Source organism: Corvus brachyrhynchos, unplaced genomic scaffold, assembly GCF_000691975.1.
Source record: "Corvus brachyrhynchos isolate BGI_N302 unplaced genomic scaffold, ASM69197v1 scaffold257, whole genome shotgun sequence".
NCBI classification, from domain to species: Eukaryota; Metazoa; Chordata; class Aves; order Passeriformes; family Corvidae; genus Corvus; species Corvus brachyrhynchos.
The window spans coordinates 354,189-369,184 of NW_008239119.1; the positions used below are offsets into that span (position 1 = coordinate 354,189).

At 56.4% G+C, this 14,996-nt stretch overlaps 1 protein-coding gene across 1 annotated transcript in view; it reads left to right on the forward strand.

The window, feature by feature from the left end:
- The first annotated feature begins 1,995 nt into the window (after nt 1-1,995).
- Nucleotides 1,996-14,996, forward strand: part of PTPRU (protein tyrosine phosphatase, receptor type U) — a 41,377-nt gene continuing 28,376 nt past the window's right edge. The window contains exons 1-9 of the mRNA XM_017739932.1: nt 1,996-2,156; nt 7,391-7,662; nt 7,733-7,814; nt 8,485-8,600; nt 8,790-8,964; nt 9,896-10,189; nt 10,790-11,098; nt 14,449-14,558; nt 14,871-14,996. The exon at nt 14,871-14,996 is cut by the window's right edge and continues 13 nt beyond it. Of these exons, the coding sequence (XP_017595421.1) occupies nt 2,126-2,156; nt 7,391-7,662; nt 7,733-7,814; nt 8,485-8,600; nt 8,790-8,964; nt 9,896-10,189; nt 10,790-11,098; nt 14,449-14,558; nt 14,871-14,996 (1,515 nt within the window). The 5' untranslated portion in view covers nt 1,996-2,125. The remainder of the gene's footprint in view (nt 2,157-7,390; nt 7,663-7,732; nt 7,815-8,484; nt 8,601-8,789; nt 8,965-9,895; nt 10,190-10,789; nt 11,099-14,448; nt 14,559-14,870) is intronic.

Below are 14,996 nucleotides of genomic sequence, written 5' to 3' on the forward strand. Positions count from 1 at the left end.
TAATTGCATTTTAAACTTCTGGAGCCTGGGCACTGTCTCGTGGGTGGCCGAGGACGGAGCCGTGGGGCGATGGGGCCGTGGGGGAACTGAGGCACGGGGTTGGTTGGTGGCAGTGGCTGCGCTGGGGATGGCAGCGGGGTTTGGGTGGGGGGCTGCAGTCCAGGAGGAGGAGGGGACAGCTCTCCTGATGTTTTCAGTGTCTGGGAATAGTTTATTGGGGGTGAAGGAATCACTTTTCCTTGGGAAATGGGGCTCTGCCAGCCTGAATCGTTGTTTGTCTCTGCTCTGGTTTCTCAGGCCAAAAAAAAATCCCCCAAGAACAAATTTCTGCCTCCCAGAATATCCCGCTCAGCAGATCTTGGAAAGAAACACTTGGGCTTTTTTTTTCTTTTAAATCACTTGGCACTTAGTCTCTGACACTGTTTTATTTTGAAATTTATTTTATTTTCCTTCCTTCCTGGAAAATTTTGACAGATTTGTGCTTTTCCTCTTGTTAGAAAGTGCAGCCAAGTTCCAGACTCTAAAATCCGACACGTCTCGTGGTGAGAGCTGAGGACCAGGGGCTGCGGTGCGGGGGCACATCCGCACGTGGGCTGGGCAGACGCTCCATTTCGGGAAGGGCTTTAAGAAAGCTGTGATGTCTCAGTGCCTCCAGACATATGAATAGGAGAGAATTTGCTTTCAGTTTTTTAAAAAGAAGTTTCTTACAGCTCCGAGAGGAAAAAACAGTTGGTGACGGAGCTGGAATGTGCCCTCGTGCTTTAAAAAATGAGTGCAAAGGGGCAAAAAAGCCACAAATGTCTTCTTATATATGAAAGAGTTGGGAATTGAAATTTCCTGGGCATCTTATGGGCTTTTTTCCCAGTGTTTGGACTCGTGTTTGACTAAGTGTTGCATCCAAGCATCCCTGAGCACAGGGAAGCACAACCCGTGCCGGCAGCGAGGCCATTAACTGCCAAATCCCCGGGTGGCGGGGGGAGTTACTGATGTAATTTGGGATAAAATAGGAAGAAAACATCAGAAATAATCCCTTGGCCCAGCTCTGTTTTCCTGCCGGCCCATTAGGGGATATTTGCCTTTGTTAATTTCGCTTGCTCAGGGCTTCCCGGGGCCCCTCGTCAGCCCGGGCCCGTTAATTAGCGCTGTGCCCTGGTCCCTGTAATCGTGGGTTTAATGGGACAATGGGGCAGTGTGAACCAACCGGCCCCGGTGGCCCCACGGGCAAAGCCGGCCCCGAGCTCCAGGGTTGGATGGATGTGGGACGATGGGAGGGCTGATGTGGGACGATGGGGGAGCTGGAAGATGGGGGTGACTGGAATGTGGGATGGAGGCTGGATGTGGGATGATGGGGGTGACTGGAATGTGGGATGTTGGGAGGGGGCTGGATGCCGCATGGGGGCTCTCTCTGTGACCCCTCCCATGGGAACAAGGGGCCTTTTGGCATTTGCTCCACTCCTCCATGCTCAGCCGAGCGCGCTGTGCACCAGGGAGGAGCTGTGTAAACACCCTTGGACCCCCAGGAGATAAATCTGTAATAAAACAGAACTGCTGAAGGGACTCTGCAGTGCTGGGGGGGCTTGGGGGTGCGTTCGGGGGGGTTGGAGGTCCCAGCTCAGAACTGCCACGCTCCCATCAGGCCATGGACAGACCCCAGGAGCCCAACCCCAGGCAAAGGGTTGGGGTCAAAGCAGGAATTTTGTGTGGCCACCACAGCCCGGTGCTGTTTGTTGGGGGAACCCCTCTGGTTACCCCGGGGAGCAAAGCTGGGAACTGCACCCTGCTCCTGTGTCTGAGCCTCCCCAGGAGCTGAGACCGGCCAGCTCGTGTCACTGGTGGGGCTGGACAGGAGCTGTGGGGGCCTGGCAGCACCCAGGACCCCTGCTCACAGTGCCCTTGGGGAGTGCCCGGAGTCCCCCAGTGCTCCAGGGGCATCATCCCAGTGGGGCACTGCAGGGGCATCACGCCGTCCTGGTGGGGCTTTTGAGGAGGGAGCAGCCGCTCAGGGGCTGACGGGTCTGTCCCCACAGCTGGCTGCACCTTCGAGGAGGACAGTGACCCGAACCAGTGTGAGTACAGCCAGGGCGAGGACGATGACTTCGACTGGGAGCTCATCCGCAGTTACCTGATGCCTCACCTGACGCCTGACCTGCCCCACGGTGAGTCCCGGGGTCCCCCCGTGTCCCTGGGGATCTCCGTCCCCACCCCCCCTCTGTGTCCTGTACCCCAGGGCTGGACCGTGTGGCTCCTCCTGTTTCATTCCTCCAGTGTTTTAGGCTTGACTTCTGCCTGGTTGTGTGGGAAATGGGGAAAAACCCCATGTTTCTGGCTTTTTCAAATGTGGGGAAGGGCTTATGAGTTGGAGGCATCTCTACAGTCTTGGGAACTGTAGGGAAGAAAATGAAAATGGACTTTTAAAAAAATCGCATTGGTTTTAAACTGGTTTTTGTTATTTTCTGGTTCCATCTCCTCTCTGGCTGACTGGGGGAGCAGAGCCAGCCAGGCAGCCGTGGGGAGCTCTCCTCTCCTTGAGGATGGTGTGGGCACCGTGCCTGGGTGGCATTTGGGGGCTTTGCTCGCTCCCTGCTCCAAACTCTGCCCTGCTGTGACCCCCTGGAGCTGTCCCTGAACCCATTTGCTCAGTGAGATTCACTGGACTTGGGGTGCTCCTTGTTTCTGGGACTGCTGGCTCCTGCCTGATCCTGGAGGCCAAGTCCTGTACAGAAGAGCTGGTTTAGAGCTCAGCAGAAAAAATAACCTTTTTTATTTATTAAAGTATTACCTGCGTTGTAGGGAACTCTTCACTGCTCCACCAGCCTGCCTCCAGCCATTTACCTTGTGCCTTCTTCATGCTTAATTTGGCTTTTCCCCTCCACTAACTCCCCTCTGCCTTTACCTTTTCCCATCACCTTTTCCTTCCATCCTGTCCCTGCTGGCACATCCTGGGTGCTGGGCAAGGGAAAACAACCCTCAGGGATCTGCTGGCAGATCCCTGCTCCTCCCTTGATGATTTTTCCAAGTAATTGCTTTAAACGGAGCTGTCTTAATTGGTGTGTGTCCGGGGGGGTTTCCTGGGGAAAGCAGAGCTGGGGGTTGAGGTGGCTCATGATGGAGAGTCTGAAACCTGTAATTAGTTGAGTTTTCTGCTCAATATTCAGCTGTAATTTAAAATCCGCAGTGAACTGCCTGCGTCTAAAGCCTGGGGGCTCTCAGAGGGCTGGAGGGTGGGGCAGAATGGGGCTTCTCTCCCTGCTTGTGGGTCAGCAGGAGATGGGGGCTTAAAGGAACACAAAGTTCAAGGAATGAAGTCCAGGACCGAAGGGGACGTGGGTGTGACATCCCAGGCTGGATGAGGTGAGCCTGAGCATCACAGTGTCACCCTGGGAAGAGAATGCTCGTCCCTGTAGCTCCCCTGGGACCAGGGAGATGCTGTTTGCTCATGGCCTTGGGCACCAGGGGGCTGCAGGGATCCTGGTTTTGGGTGGTTTTACCCCGTTTTGGGTGGGGAGCTGCGCAGGAGGCTCCTGCAGGCCCATCACCCCCTCGATCCCCGCAGCAGCTCAGGGGATCAAAGAGATTTCACAGCACCAGGGCCTCTCCAGGGAGCACTTTGCAAAGGAGTCTTGTGGTCTCAGATTAAAATGAGTTTTTATTGGAGATCAGCCAGTTTCAAGGAGTGTAGAATTTATTGGAGCGGGTGCTGGCTGCTGGCCACCTGCTGCTACCTTTCCATCCTACTCTCCTCTTGCTTTCTTGTTTGGTTTGGGGTTTTTTCCCCCCTTCTCTTGACTTGTTTCTCTTTCACCTAAAGATGATGGATGGGTCTCTCCCACGTTGCAATCGTGATTTTTTTTTTTTTTTTAATTTCTCTATTGTTCTTTTTTTAAAGGAGCAGTTGCAGGGAGCTGGGTAAGGCAGGAGTGAGGCTGCAATCCCAGACTGGCTTGGGTTGGAAGGGACCTACCTCAAAGCCCACCCAGTGCCACCCCTGCCCTGGCAGGGACACCTCCCACTGTCCCAGGCTGCTCCCAGCCCCAATGTCCAGCCTGGCTTTGGACACTGCCAGGGATCATGGGGCGGCCACAGCTCCTCTGGGCTCCCTGTGCCAGGGCTTCCCCACCCTCCCAGGGAGCAATTATTTCCCAAGATCCCATCCATCCCTGCCCTCTGGCAGTGGGAAGCCATTCCCTGTGTCCTGTCCCTCCAGGCCCTTGTCCCAGGTCCCTCTCCAGCTCTCCTGGAGCCTCTTTTGGCACTGAAAGGGGCTCTAGGGTCCCTCACTCAAAATACTAAAACAGCATATTTGTGGGTGGGTTTTTTCCTCAAACATGCTTTTTCCTAGATTTTCCTTCCACATTCACTGACATTGTTTCCCTGTGCATCAGAGCTGCTGCTGTGTCCCTGCACAGCCCCGTCCCCTGAACTGTTATCCCCATTCTGAAGAGCTCTGATGTCTCTCCATCCCATCCAAGGAGTTGCTCCTTCAGCTCTCAGCTCCAGCACCCCTTCCCAACCAGCTCCTGCTGCACATCCATAAAACCCGTGAGCAATGATTGTTTGCTCCTGTGGGAATTGCTGCAGTGTGTCCAAGGACCCTGTGCTGGTGGGAGATCAGCCCTCGGTGCTGGGGCTCCTTTGGAGAAGCTCAGCACAGAAGTGGGGAGGGTTCCCTGATTCCCGTGCCGGCTCTGACATGGAGAAGGATTTGGCGCACGACAGCTCAGTCTTCCAGCGGGATTTCCTGGAGACAGATGCTGCAGTGCTCAGACCTGGTCCCTTGGCACCTCTTGTCTGGCAGTGCCGCCCTCTCGCTGTCATCCTGCCTGCCTTCCCTGCCTTCTAATAGCTCCTGGAAGTTTTTTTTTTTTATTTATTTTTATCTCTCGGTGATTTTGTAGGAGGAAAAACTCATTGAGACAGGGAAGCGGGGGGAGTGGGTTCTTCCCTCCTCCTCTTGCAGGGCTGTTTGGGTTTTCCCTGGAGGGATGCAGGGATGGGAAGCACGATGGGAAGAGCTGCCCCTTCCCTATGGGCCAGCAGGGCTTCCACTGGCTTTGGGCACTGCCAGGGATGGGGCAGCCACGGCTTCTCTGGGAACCTGTGCCAGGCCCTCCCCACCTCACAGGGAACAATCCCTTCCCAGTGTCCCATCCAGCCCGGCCCTCTGGCAGTTTGAAGTGCCTCTGCTTCTCTTGTATTTATAAGAGAAACCCAACCCACACCCTGGGCTTCAGGCTAATGCCAGATATTTACAGCAGAGGAGGATAAAATTAGCACAAAAGCGAGTGGTTGGAACCTGCTTTTTCCAATGTTGCAACACCAGGAAGAAAATTAAGAGGGGAAAGCAGAGTGTGTGGGAAGCCCTGCCCAATGAGGGATGCTCAGGTGCATCCCCGCTCCCAGGTGACCTGATGGACATTCTCTGTCTTTTAAAATAACTCATCAGTGGTTTAATTTTAGTCTTGGCCTCTTTATTTCGGTCCTGTGGCTTTTTGTTTGCAAAGGGAGGGCAGAGGAAGGGCCTGTGTTTGTTAACAAGAGCCCGTTTGTTAATGAGGTGGCTTTTGGGAGATGTCCCCTGGCGTGGGGTGGGTCAATGGTCCCTCTCCACTCTGCTGTCGCCTGGACCAAATGGGGCTGATCTCATTAGAGCAGAAGTAATTTTGCTGGGGGAAATGAGAGGAGAAAAAAAGAGAAGCATGGACACAGTGCCTTCCCCTCGATGGGTGCAACGAGCTGTGCTGGACTCCGAGGAAATAAATTGTCATCGTTTTATTTCACCCTGAGTAGCCACCCCGAGGGGCTGGCGAGGCCAGGCGGCCGCGTGGGTCAGCAGCATGGTGAAAATTCCCCTTGTAGGGATTTCTTTCCCTTGCCCCAGCTCCCGTCCCTGAAGGACACACCGGGAGATGCATGTGGTACCGGCACCGTGTCACCCCAGCTGGCGCTGTGACTCCAGGGGGTTTTGGGGTCCCCCTAGGTGCAGCTCCCAAATGCTGGGGCAGTGGATGGGTGCCCCCTGTGATCCCAAATGGTGCAGGGGGTGGATGGGTGCCCCCTGCAATTCCCCTTCACTGTCATTAGGCTTTTCTTGGAGCTGCTCAGTGGGAGTCGATGGGAGGAAAGTGCCAGAGTTTAGAATTAATAGCAAAGCACTGAGTGTCAGGAAAACAATGGTAGGCTTGAATAAAAGGCCCAGGTTCGTTACTTACAGCTTCTGCTGGTATTAAAATGGAGATTAATAATCCCCTTGCCTTTGGTGAGGGGGAGGATTTGGTGGGGCAGCTTCCCAGCCCTCCTGTATCCCAGCCCTATGGCTGTGATGGACGGCTCTGGGAGCTGCCACCGAGGGCTGGGACTCCTGCCCCCCCTCCTGCCTCCAGCCTGCCTGGGTTGGAGTGTGCAGGACAGGGAATGCTGCCTTTGGGATCCCCTTTGGGGTTGCCATCCTGCCTGCTCTATAAATACGGCTTCGAGGCCGTGCTGGGGCTCCTGGTTTGGCTGCTGGTGATGTTGGGTGGTGGGAGGTGGGATCCCAGCGCTGCTAGTGGTGGGACAGGTCTGGGAATGACATCGCAGGCATGCCTGAGAGCTGGGATGCTGCTTCTGCTGCTCATTAAGCCAACGAGCTTTTCCCCCTGCTGAGCACAGTTTAAACGTGGTGACAACTGCGTGGTAAATGATACGAGGAGCTGGAATGGAATTAAACAGCTGGGACCCGGCTGGGAGGGGGATGGATGCAGGCAAAGCTGTGAGAGTTAAAGGAGGGTGGCATCGGAGCCTTTCCTGACCCCGGTGCCCTGGGGAGGCAGCAGCTCTGATCCTCCCCTCCTCACCCAGCAGCCAGGTCCCACCGCAGTGTCCTGCTGCTGTCCAAAAGGCGTTTGCCCTGACCCATCCCCGGTCCTTCCTGTCCTGCACATCCTCACAGGCGGTCATGGACCAGTGCCCCTAGCGTCTTTGCGGTCCCACATCCTCCACCTTCTCTGTCCCTGCTGGCAAAGCTCAGGAGCGGTGGAACAGGGGGATTGAAATCATGGAATCTCCTGAGCCGGGAGGGACCCACAGGGATCATTGATCCAACCCAGGCCCTGCCCAGACACCTCAAATCCCAGTCTGGGCATCCCTGGCAGCGCTGCCCAAACGCTCCTGGAGCTCTGGCAGGTTGGGGCTGTGACCACATTTCATGATATTAAATATTAGACTTCTGGACAGGACAAACCCAGAGCAAAAGCTGTGATCCAAAGTCCAAGAAGCATGCCCCTCGGGAGGAGCCGCAGCCCCCGCTGAGCTCTGCCCTCAGTGTCCTCTGCTCCAGCTGGACACACCAAGAGCCCTCAGCTGCTCCTTATGTGGCCCCTCCTGACCCTCCCCCTTCTCCCCCCTGCTGCAGGCTCCTACCTGATGGTGAACTCCTCTCAGCACACCCCGGGCCAGAAAGCTCACTTGCTCTTCCAGGCACTGAGTGAGAATGACACCCACTGCCTCCAGTTCAGCTACTTCATGTTCAGCCGGGACGGCCACAGCCCCGGCACCCTCAGCGCCTACGTCCGGGTCACCGGGGGCCTGGTGGGCAGCGCCGTCTGGAACGCGTCCGGCTCACATGGCCGCCAGTGGCACCAGGCAGAGCTGGCGGTCAGCCTGTTCTGGCCCAGCGAGTACCAGGTGAGCCCCAGCAGCCCCCGCCCCCAGCCGGACACCCCGGCCACGGGTGACCCCCTGTTTGGTGCCGCAGGTGCTCTTCGAGGCGGTGGTTTCCGGCGAGCGCAGGGGGTACCTGGGCCTGGATGACATTTTGCTCCTGAATTATCCGTGCTGTGAGTGCCACGGGATGGGACCTGAGGGGGGATGCAGCAGGGCTGGGCAGCGGGGCTTGGAGCTGGTGTCCATTGGGATGGTCCTGGGGGAGCGGAGGGACTGGTGCCAGGGTGCAGCCTGATGGCACCTGGGTGTCCTGACGTTATCTGGGCTGGTGGAGCTCCATCTCCTGGTCACCTCTGAGGCTCCTTTTTGCACCTCCATCCCCATTCCCACCAGCTCCAACATTGCTTTGGTTTTTATAAAACCTTGGAAAAGCACCGACTGAACATGGGGCCTGAGTGTCCTCATCAAGAGGGGCCACCTGGGCTGGTGGGGACCCAAAATCCCAGACTGTCCCAACACATTGGCTTGTGGGGTCACTCCCTTTTTCTTCCAGGCTGGGCAGCAGACCTGCCCCCTCTGTCAGTCCCATACCCTGCCTCTGGCACCAGCACTTCGGGGAGGGGAGGCTCATCCCTCCCTGGCACCCTGGCTGGTTCTGTGGGGACAGGAACACATTCCTCATTGAGCTGGGCTCTGAGGGTGGGGATCAGGCCTGTCCAGAGCTCAGCTCAGCTGAGACATCCTGGGTGGGTTTTTTGGGAGTGGGGGGATTTTTGCAGCAGTGCTGCCATGGGTCCCTCAGAGCTCGGGTGCTTCCTCACCTCTCGCTTTGTCCCTCGGCAGCAAAAGCGCCTCATTTCTCCCGCCTGGGCGACGTGGAGGTGAACGCGGGACAAAACGCCACCTTCCAGTGCGTGGCCGCTGGCAAGGCCGCCGAGGCCGAGCGCTTCCTCATGCAGGTGAGGAGTGGCGGTGGTGAAACCACCCCAGGCAAGCCCACACACGGCTTTCCTCTGGGAGAAACTCCTGCTGGACGCGGTGGGAGAAGGGCGATCCCCCTGCTTTTCAGCAGACATCGTGTGGGGCACCCGTGGTGGCTCTGGCGGTGCTGCCGTGCCCCCGTGACGCCGTGTCTCTCCTGTGGGCAGAGGCAGAGCGGCGAGGTGGTCCCTGCTGCCTCGGTGAAGCACATCAGCCACCGGCGCTTCCTGGCCACATTCCAGCTGGACGTGGTGTCCAGGGCGGAGCAGGACCTGTACCGCTGCGTCACCCAGTCCCCCCGCGGCGCCGGCGTCTCCAACTTTGCCGAGCTCATCGTCAAAGGTGGGTGAGCTGCCCTTGCCCACCCTGGGTCGTGGATGGGCTGCTCCCGCTCCCTGTGTGCAGGGAAGGTGGGATGCCCGGCACACTGGGATTGCGGTTTCTCACTGTGGACGAGTTGCTACACGTGGACTGTGCAGCATAAAACCAGAAACTCCCTTTCCTGGTGGCCTTAGATCATTTATTTTTGATTGCAGTAGGTGGGAATTAATTAATTATGGTGAAACTGTGTGGCACCATGCTGGGCTGTGTGACTTACAAAGATAATTAAGGTTTGATCAGATGAAAACCCTTTGCAGCTGTTAAAGCCTTACTGTAAGTGATGGAGGGCACAGGCACAGACTGAAGTTTGAAGACTGGGTGGTGCCTTCCTGTACTTGGGTGACTCCCATGTCCTCTGGGTGGAGAATCTGAGTTTGTTCTGTGCTCTGCAGCACAAATCCCAGAATAGTTTGGGCGGGAAGGGATCTTAAAGCTCATCCAGTCCCACCCCCTGCCCTGGGCAGGGACACCTTCCACTATCCCAGAGCCCTCTCCAGACTGGCCTTGGACACTTCCAGGGACGGGGCAGCCACAGCTTCTCTGGGCACCAGAGCCAGGTGCCAGGGCCTCACCACCCTCACAGGGAAAAATCTTTTCCTAATATCCGATCTGAACCTGCTCTCTGTCAGTGTGAAGCCATTCCCCCTTGTCCTGTCACTTCATGCTCTTGTAAAAAGTCCCTCTCTATCTCGTTTGTAGCTCCTTCAGGCCACAGTTAGGTCACCCCAAAGGTTCTCTTCTCCAGCCTGAATGTGGTGGGTTGGTGTGGGAAGAGACATTGGAAATGTGTGAGTGCAGCTTGTAAACAATAAAATAAAACCATGCTACCTGTGGTGGTGCCAGCACTGGCCTGGCTCTGGGATGGCACAGCCCCTTCTGCGCTCTCTTCCAGAGCCCCCCACCCCCATCGCTCCCCCCCAGCTGCTCCGGGCCGGCTCCACCTACCTCATCATCCAGCTCAACACCAACTCCATCATCGGCGACGGCCCCATCGTGCGCAAGGAGATCGAGTACCGCATGACCTCGGGGCCCTGGTCGGAGGTCCACGCTGTGAACATGCAGACCTACAAGCTCTGGCACCTTGACCCCGACACGGAGTACGAGATCAGCGTCCTGCTCACCCGGCCTGGGGAGGGGGGCACCGGCAAACCGGGGCCGCCCCTCATCAGCCGCACCAAGTGCGCAGGTGGGTCCCTCGGGAGAGGTTCCCCGGCACCCCGAGCCCGTCCCCCGTCCTGTGGCGAGGAGTTAGCCCAAGGCATCCGTCTGTGTCTGTGTGTGTATGTCTGTGTGTGTTTGTCTCTGTGTCTGTCTGTGTGTGTGCTGTTGGCAGAGGAGTCTGCTTGTTAACTTCTCTCAGTCACGCCAATTAGAGCTGATTAAACTCCCTGCCACTGATGGCACTTGGTCTCTCTCATCTTGACAGCCTGACTTGGGCTTGGTGACAGCACGAGGGCTCCCGTGGTGCAGGCACCTTTCTCTGGTTATCTGGGGCTGCTTGTGGGGCTGGTACCCGCCTTCACCTCCGCAGCGAAGGATGAGCCCATGGGGGCTGCTGTCCCTGCAGTGCTGGTGGCTGAGAGATGTCCCCAGTGATGTCCCCAGCCCTGTCTGCAGGGCAGCAGCATCCTGTGCTGGGGCTGGTCCCAGTTCTGTGGTCAGGGTTGCTCTCTGCACTCATCCCTTTGTTCCCTATGCTGAAAAAGGGTTTTCCCTGATAAGATACATAAATCCATGCGATGTTTTGCTTCCTCGCTCACCTGTCCCCATCTCTCATCCCCCACAGAGCCCATGCGGGCCCCCAAAGGCCTGGCCTTCTCTGAAATCCAGTCCAGGCAGCTGACGCTGCAGTGGGAGCCGCTGGGCTACAACCTGACCCGCTGCCACACCTACACCGTGTCCCTGTGCTACCGCTACTTCGTGGGCAGCGGCCACAACCAGACCTTCCAGGAGTGTGTGAAGATGGAGCACAACACCAGCCGCTACACCATCAAAAACCTGCTGCCCTACAAGAACATCCACGTCAAGCTCATCCTCGCCAACCCCGAGGGGCGCAAGGAGGGCAAGGAGGTGATATTCCAGACAGATGAGGATGGTGAGTCTGCTTGGGGCGGTGCATCATCCCCCAAATTGGAACTCTCTAGCTGGTGAGCTGCTGGGGTGGCATGGACGCATCCCTGGCTCCTGGTCCATGGGCATGAGGGGAATATCTCCTGAGCCAAGGGGGAGGCGAAAAGGATCTTGCAGCCCCAGAGCTGTGCAAGAGAAGGTGAGGGAAAGGGGCAGTGATGGTGTTTGGGGAAGGAAGGTGCCTGTGGGGCTGGGGGGGCTTAGAGACTGGATTGGGATGTCACTGTGGACACACTGCCCTCATCCTCGGCGTGAAGTTTTGCCCATGGCTGGTCCAATGGAGGTGTGAGAGTTGGCTCATAGCCAGCTCCTCACAGCACGAGTCATCCTCACCCGTTATTGGGAACTGCAGCCTGGCAGCCATAATAACAGGAATTAAAGCAATTAATGCTTTGCACTCAGGTAACATCTTCTATCTGCTTGGTTGCCGATGGATTCGGCGCTGCTGCATTTCTGGGGAAGCGCTGCTCACCAGGGCAGGTGCAGCTTGTCTCGGCTTCCCTGGTGCTCTGCCCTGGGGGAGTTTGCTCTCAGGTGGGTTCGGGTTTGTGCAGAGAGCTCTGCAGTGATAAGGCCCTGGTTTTTGGCAGCAGCTTTGCTCCTGTTTTCCCCCTGTTCCGGCTGTGCCCTGCTCTGGGTTCCCTGTCCCCCAAGCAGGAGGACATCCTCGCTGGAGGCTCCAGCATTGCTCCAGGACTTCTTGGTTTTGGAATCTCTTGCTCTGGCCCAGCTGTTCCCTGAGGATCTGCTCAAGCTGAGGCTGCTGGGCAGGTCTGCCAGGTCCAGCCTCGCCCTGGCTGCAGCTGTCCATCAGCAGTGCCTGGGTCACTCTGGCTCTGGAGATCCAGTGGAAATGGCAGGAGCTACAGGACAGAGCTGGCTCCATGTGTCCACTGCCACCATCAGTGACAGGCCACAGCCAGGGCTGGCCTGTCCCTCTGCTGAGTGCTGGGGGCTGAGTGTGGCCAGAGCATCCCTGGCTCTCACAGACTCATCTGTTAAGCAAGAACGGAATTAATCTCCAGAGCACTTTTTAGCAACAAGAATCAGCAATTAAAGTGGAGGAACTGGTAATTGCAAAGGATTGAGCTGGCTCCAGAGTCCTGGAGGACCCTGAGGAGAAGCCTGCCCTGGAATTCCCCTGCACATGCTCGCTCCTCTTTCCCAGGCCAGAAAGCAAAACCTGAAGAGCTGGAGCAGAGCTAGAAGTGTCTTCAGGTCCTTTTTCACCTTCAAAGCCTAAATCCAGCACCTTCCTCTGCACCCCAGCGCTTTCCATATCCCCAACCCTGAGCCTGCCCTGGGGGCACCCAGCTCCACCCTGCCGGTGGTTTATTTTCCAGCTGTAATTGCTCCAGTTGTTCTCACTGAGCTCTGACTGCTCCAGCTGTTTGCTTATGGAATATTAATACAGGAGCTCCAGATGTCTTTTTGCTGTACTCTAATCACTCCAGCTGCTTTTCCCTGTGCCTCAATTAACTGGGGCTGGTGGCTTCCCCCTTGGATTGAACTTGAGGCTGTGAATACTTTCAGTCTCACGGAGATGGATCTATGGATATCCCCATGGATATATGGCAGATACTCCTCACGTGTCTGGCCCAGCATCTCCCTGCCTGCCTGGGAGGATGATGAGGATTTGAGCTCCTAGAACTGGGGATGAGCAGCTGCCTGTGCAAGTAAACCGACGTGCTGAAGGCTCAGTAATTGTGGTTTGTTTTGGCATGAGACCAGTTTTGGCAGCAGCATCCCCTGGGGCTGCTCCTGGTGGGCTGCGAAGATGCACCTCCCCATCCTGAGTGGGAAACCCTAGTTCTGGGCTGGAAAATCCAAGTAACTGGGCCAAACCAAGGCTGTTGTTCCCAGCATCCCTCCTGGACCCCGGGCAAAGCTGTGCTGGGCATGTGGGCACTGCGGGAAGTGGCCGCATCCATGGGTTGTCCAGCTGGTGTTTCGGTGCCCCCTATGGATCCAGGTGATCCACAGCTGGAGACTGTTCTGAGTGTGCATGAGACGATGAACCTCAGTCCGGGGGACCTGTGCAAACATCCCTGCAGTGTGTTGGTGCTGCAGGGAGCCCGTTCTCCCCGTGCAGGCAGGTGCATGCGATGCAAGCCAGGATAAATATATAGAATTCCATAAATAAATATATGCGTGCAAGCATGGATAGCAGAGGGGTGTTTGCACACCTGGGAGCTGTTGTGGGCATCCACTGCCTCTCTCAGCCTAGCATGAGAGCACGACACCTGTACTTATACGCATGAAAATATAGGCTGTATATATTATAATATCGAGATAATACATAAATTATCCTATAGACAATAATGACGATACAACATATAATAACAGAAAATAAGATGTAATTGTCTATGTAACACAGGCTATATATAACAATAGAAAATAACATGTAATTATATATACTGTAGGTTCTGTGTATTAAAAACCCAATCTCTGTAGGTATGCATTTTCCTGCCCTACAGGTTTCCGTAATTCTCCCCGAATTTAATAAGCGCCCGTGTACTCGTGTAGGACACAGTGCCTCTGATTAAATTAACTTGTAAATCAGGTGGAAACAGCGCAATTGCGCGGCGGGAAGCACGGGAGGTGATCCCTCTCTCCCAGCCCCATAATTACACCCGAACAAAAGCTGCAGAAAAAGCCAAGCAGAGGGAAGAGCTGCTGTCCCCCTGCAACGTTTGGGAGTGGGGGATGCTGCCGGTGCCTTCCCGAGCCATCGCCTCCCCTTGCTGACCGCCTCGGGTGGAGAAATCCATCATAAAGGAGCGGATATTGATCCCAGTGCCGCTGATCGCTGTCAGTGATTACAGTTATTATTGTGCTGGTGTTAATTAGAGGGGAGGCTGGGGCAGGCTGTGCCTGTCTGCACGTGAGGATGTTGCTGCTCGCTGGCAGTGTCTCCACAGGATGCTGATGGCTCCAGGGGAATTTGGGTTGCGGGGGGAAAAGGGAATTTATTTATTTTCCTCACGCTGGAAAGCTCGAGCTGTGCTGCGGCCGGTGCCTGGGCCGAGGTGCTGTAAGTGGTACCTGTGGGGTTTGTGCTGGTGTGGAGACCTCCCTCTCCCATGGCAAAGCGTCACCAGCAGGTCCAGAAGCATCAATGCCTTGGGCATCTCCCTGCAGAGCCACCAGCCCTGTCTGGTGGCACATGCTGGAGATGGGTGACATGGCAAAGGGAATGTGGTGGCTCGGTCACAGGGCACAACTGCCACAGCCACCCAGAGGGGTTTCCAGGAGGATTTCTCCTTCCAGACCGGTTTCCTGCTGCATCCAAGCATGTCCCCTTTCCTTCCCCAGTGCCTGGCGGCATCGCCTCCGAGTCCCTCACCTTCACCCCGCTGGAGGACATGATATTCCTGAAGTGGGAGGAGCCGGTGGAGCCCAATGGCCTCATCACACAGTACGAGGTACGTCCTGGCCAGTGTGGCACCTGGGGGACACGAGGACATGGGAAGGGCCCACTGAGGGGTGTTGGAGGGGTCTGGGACAACCTCCGCTGTCGGCCATGGGGATTAGAGGCGGCTGCTGCTGCCCCCGAGCCCTTTGGCTTTTCCAGTGAACCTCTGCTTTTGTTTCACCTCGAAAATCCCTGTCTGCCTCCAGGCTGCCCTGTGACCATCCCCTCCCCTGAATTTGTCACTTTAATCCCTTCTCCACCCGAATCTGGGCTCTGTCCCCTCTGCCCCGGCCATGGGTGATGCTGTGCCCTGTCCCTGCAGATCAGCTACCAGAGCATCGAGTCCTCGGACCCTGCGGTGAACGTGCCGGGCCCGCGGCGCACAGTGTCCAAGCTGCGCAACGAGACCTACCACGTGTTCTCCAACCTCCACACCGGCACAACCTAC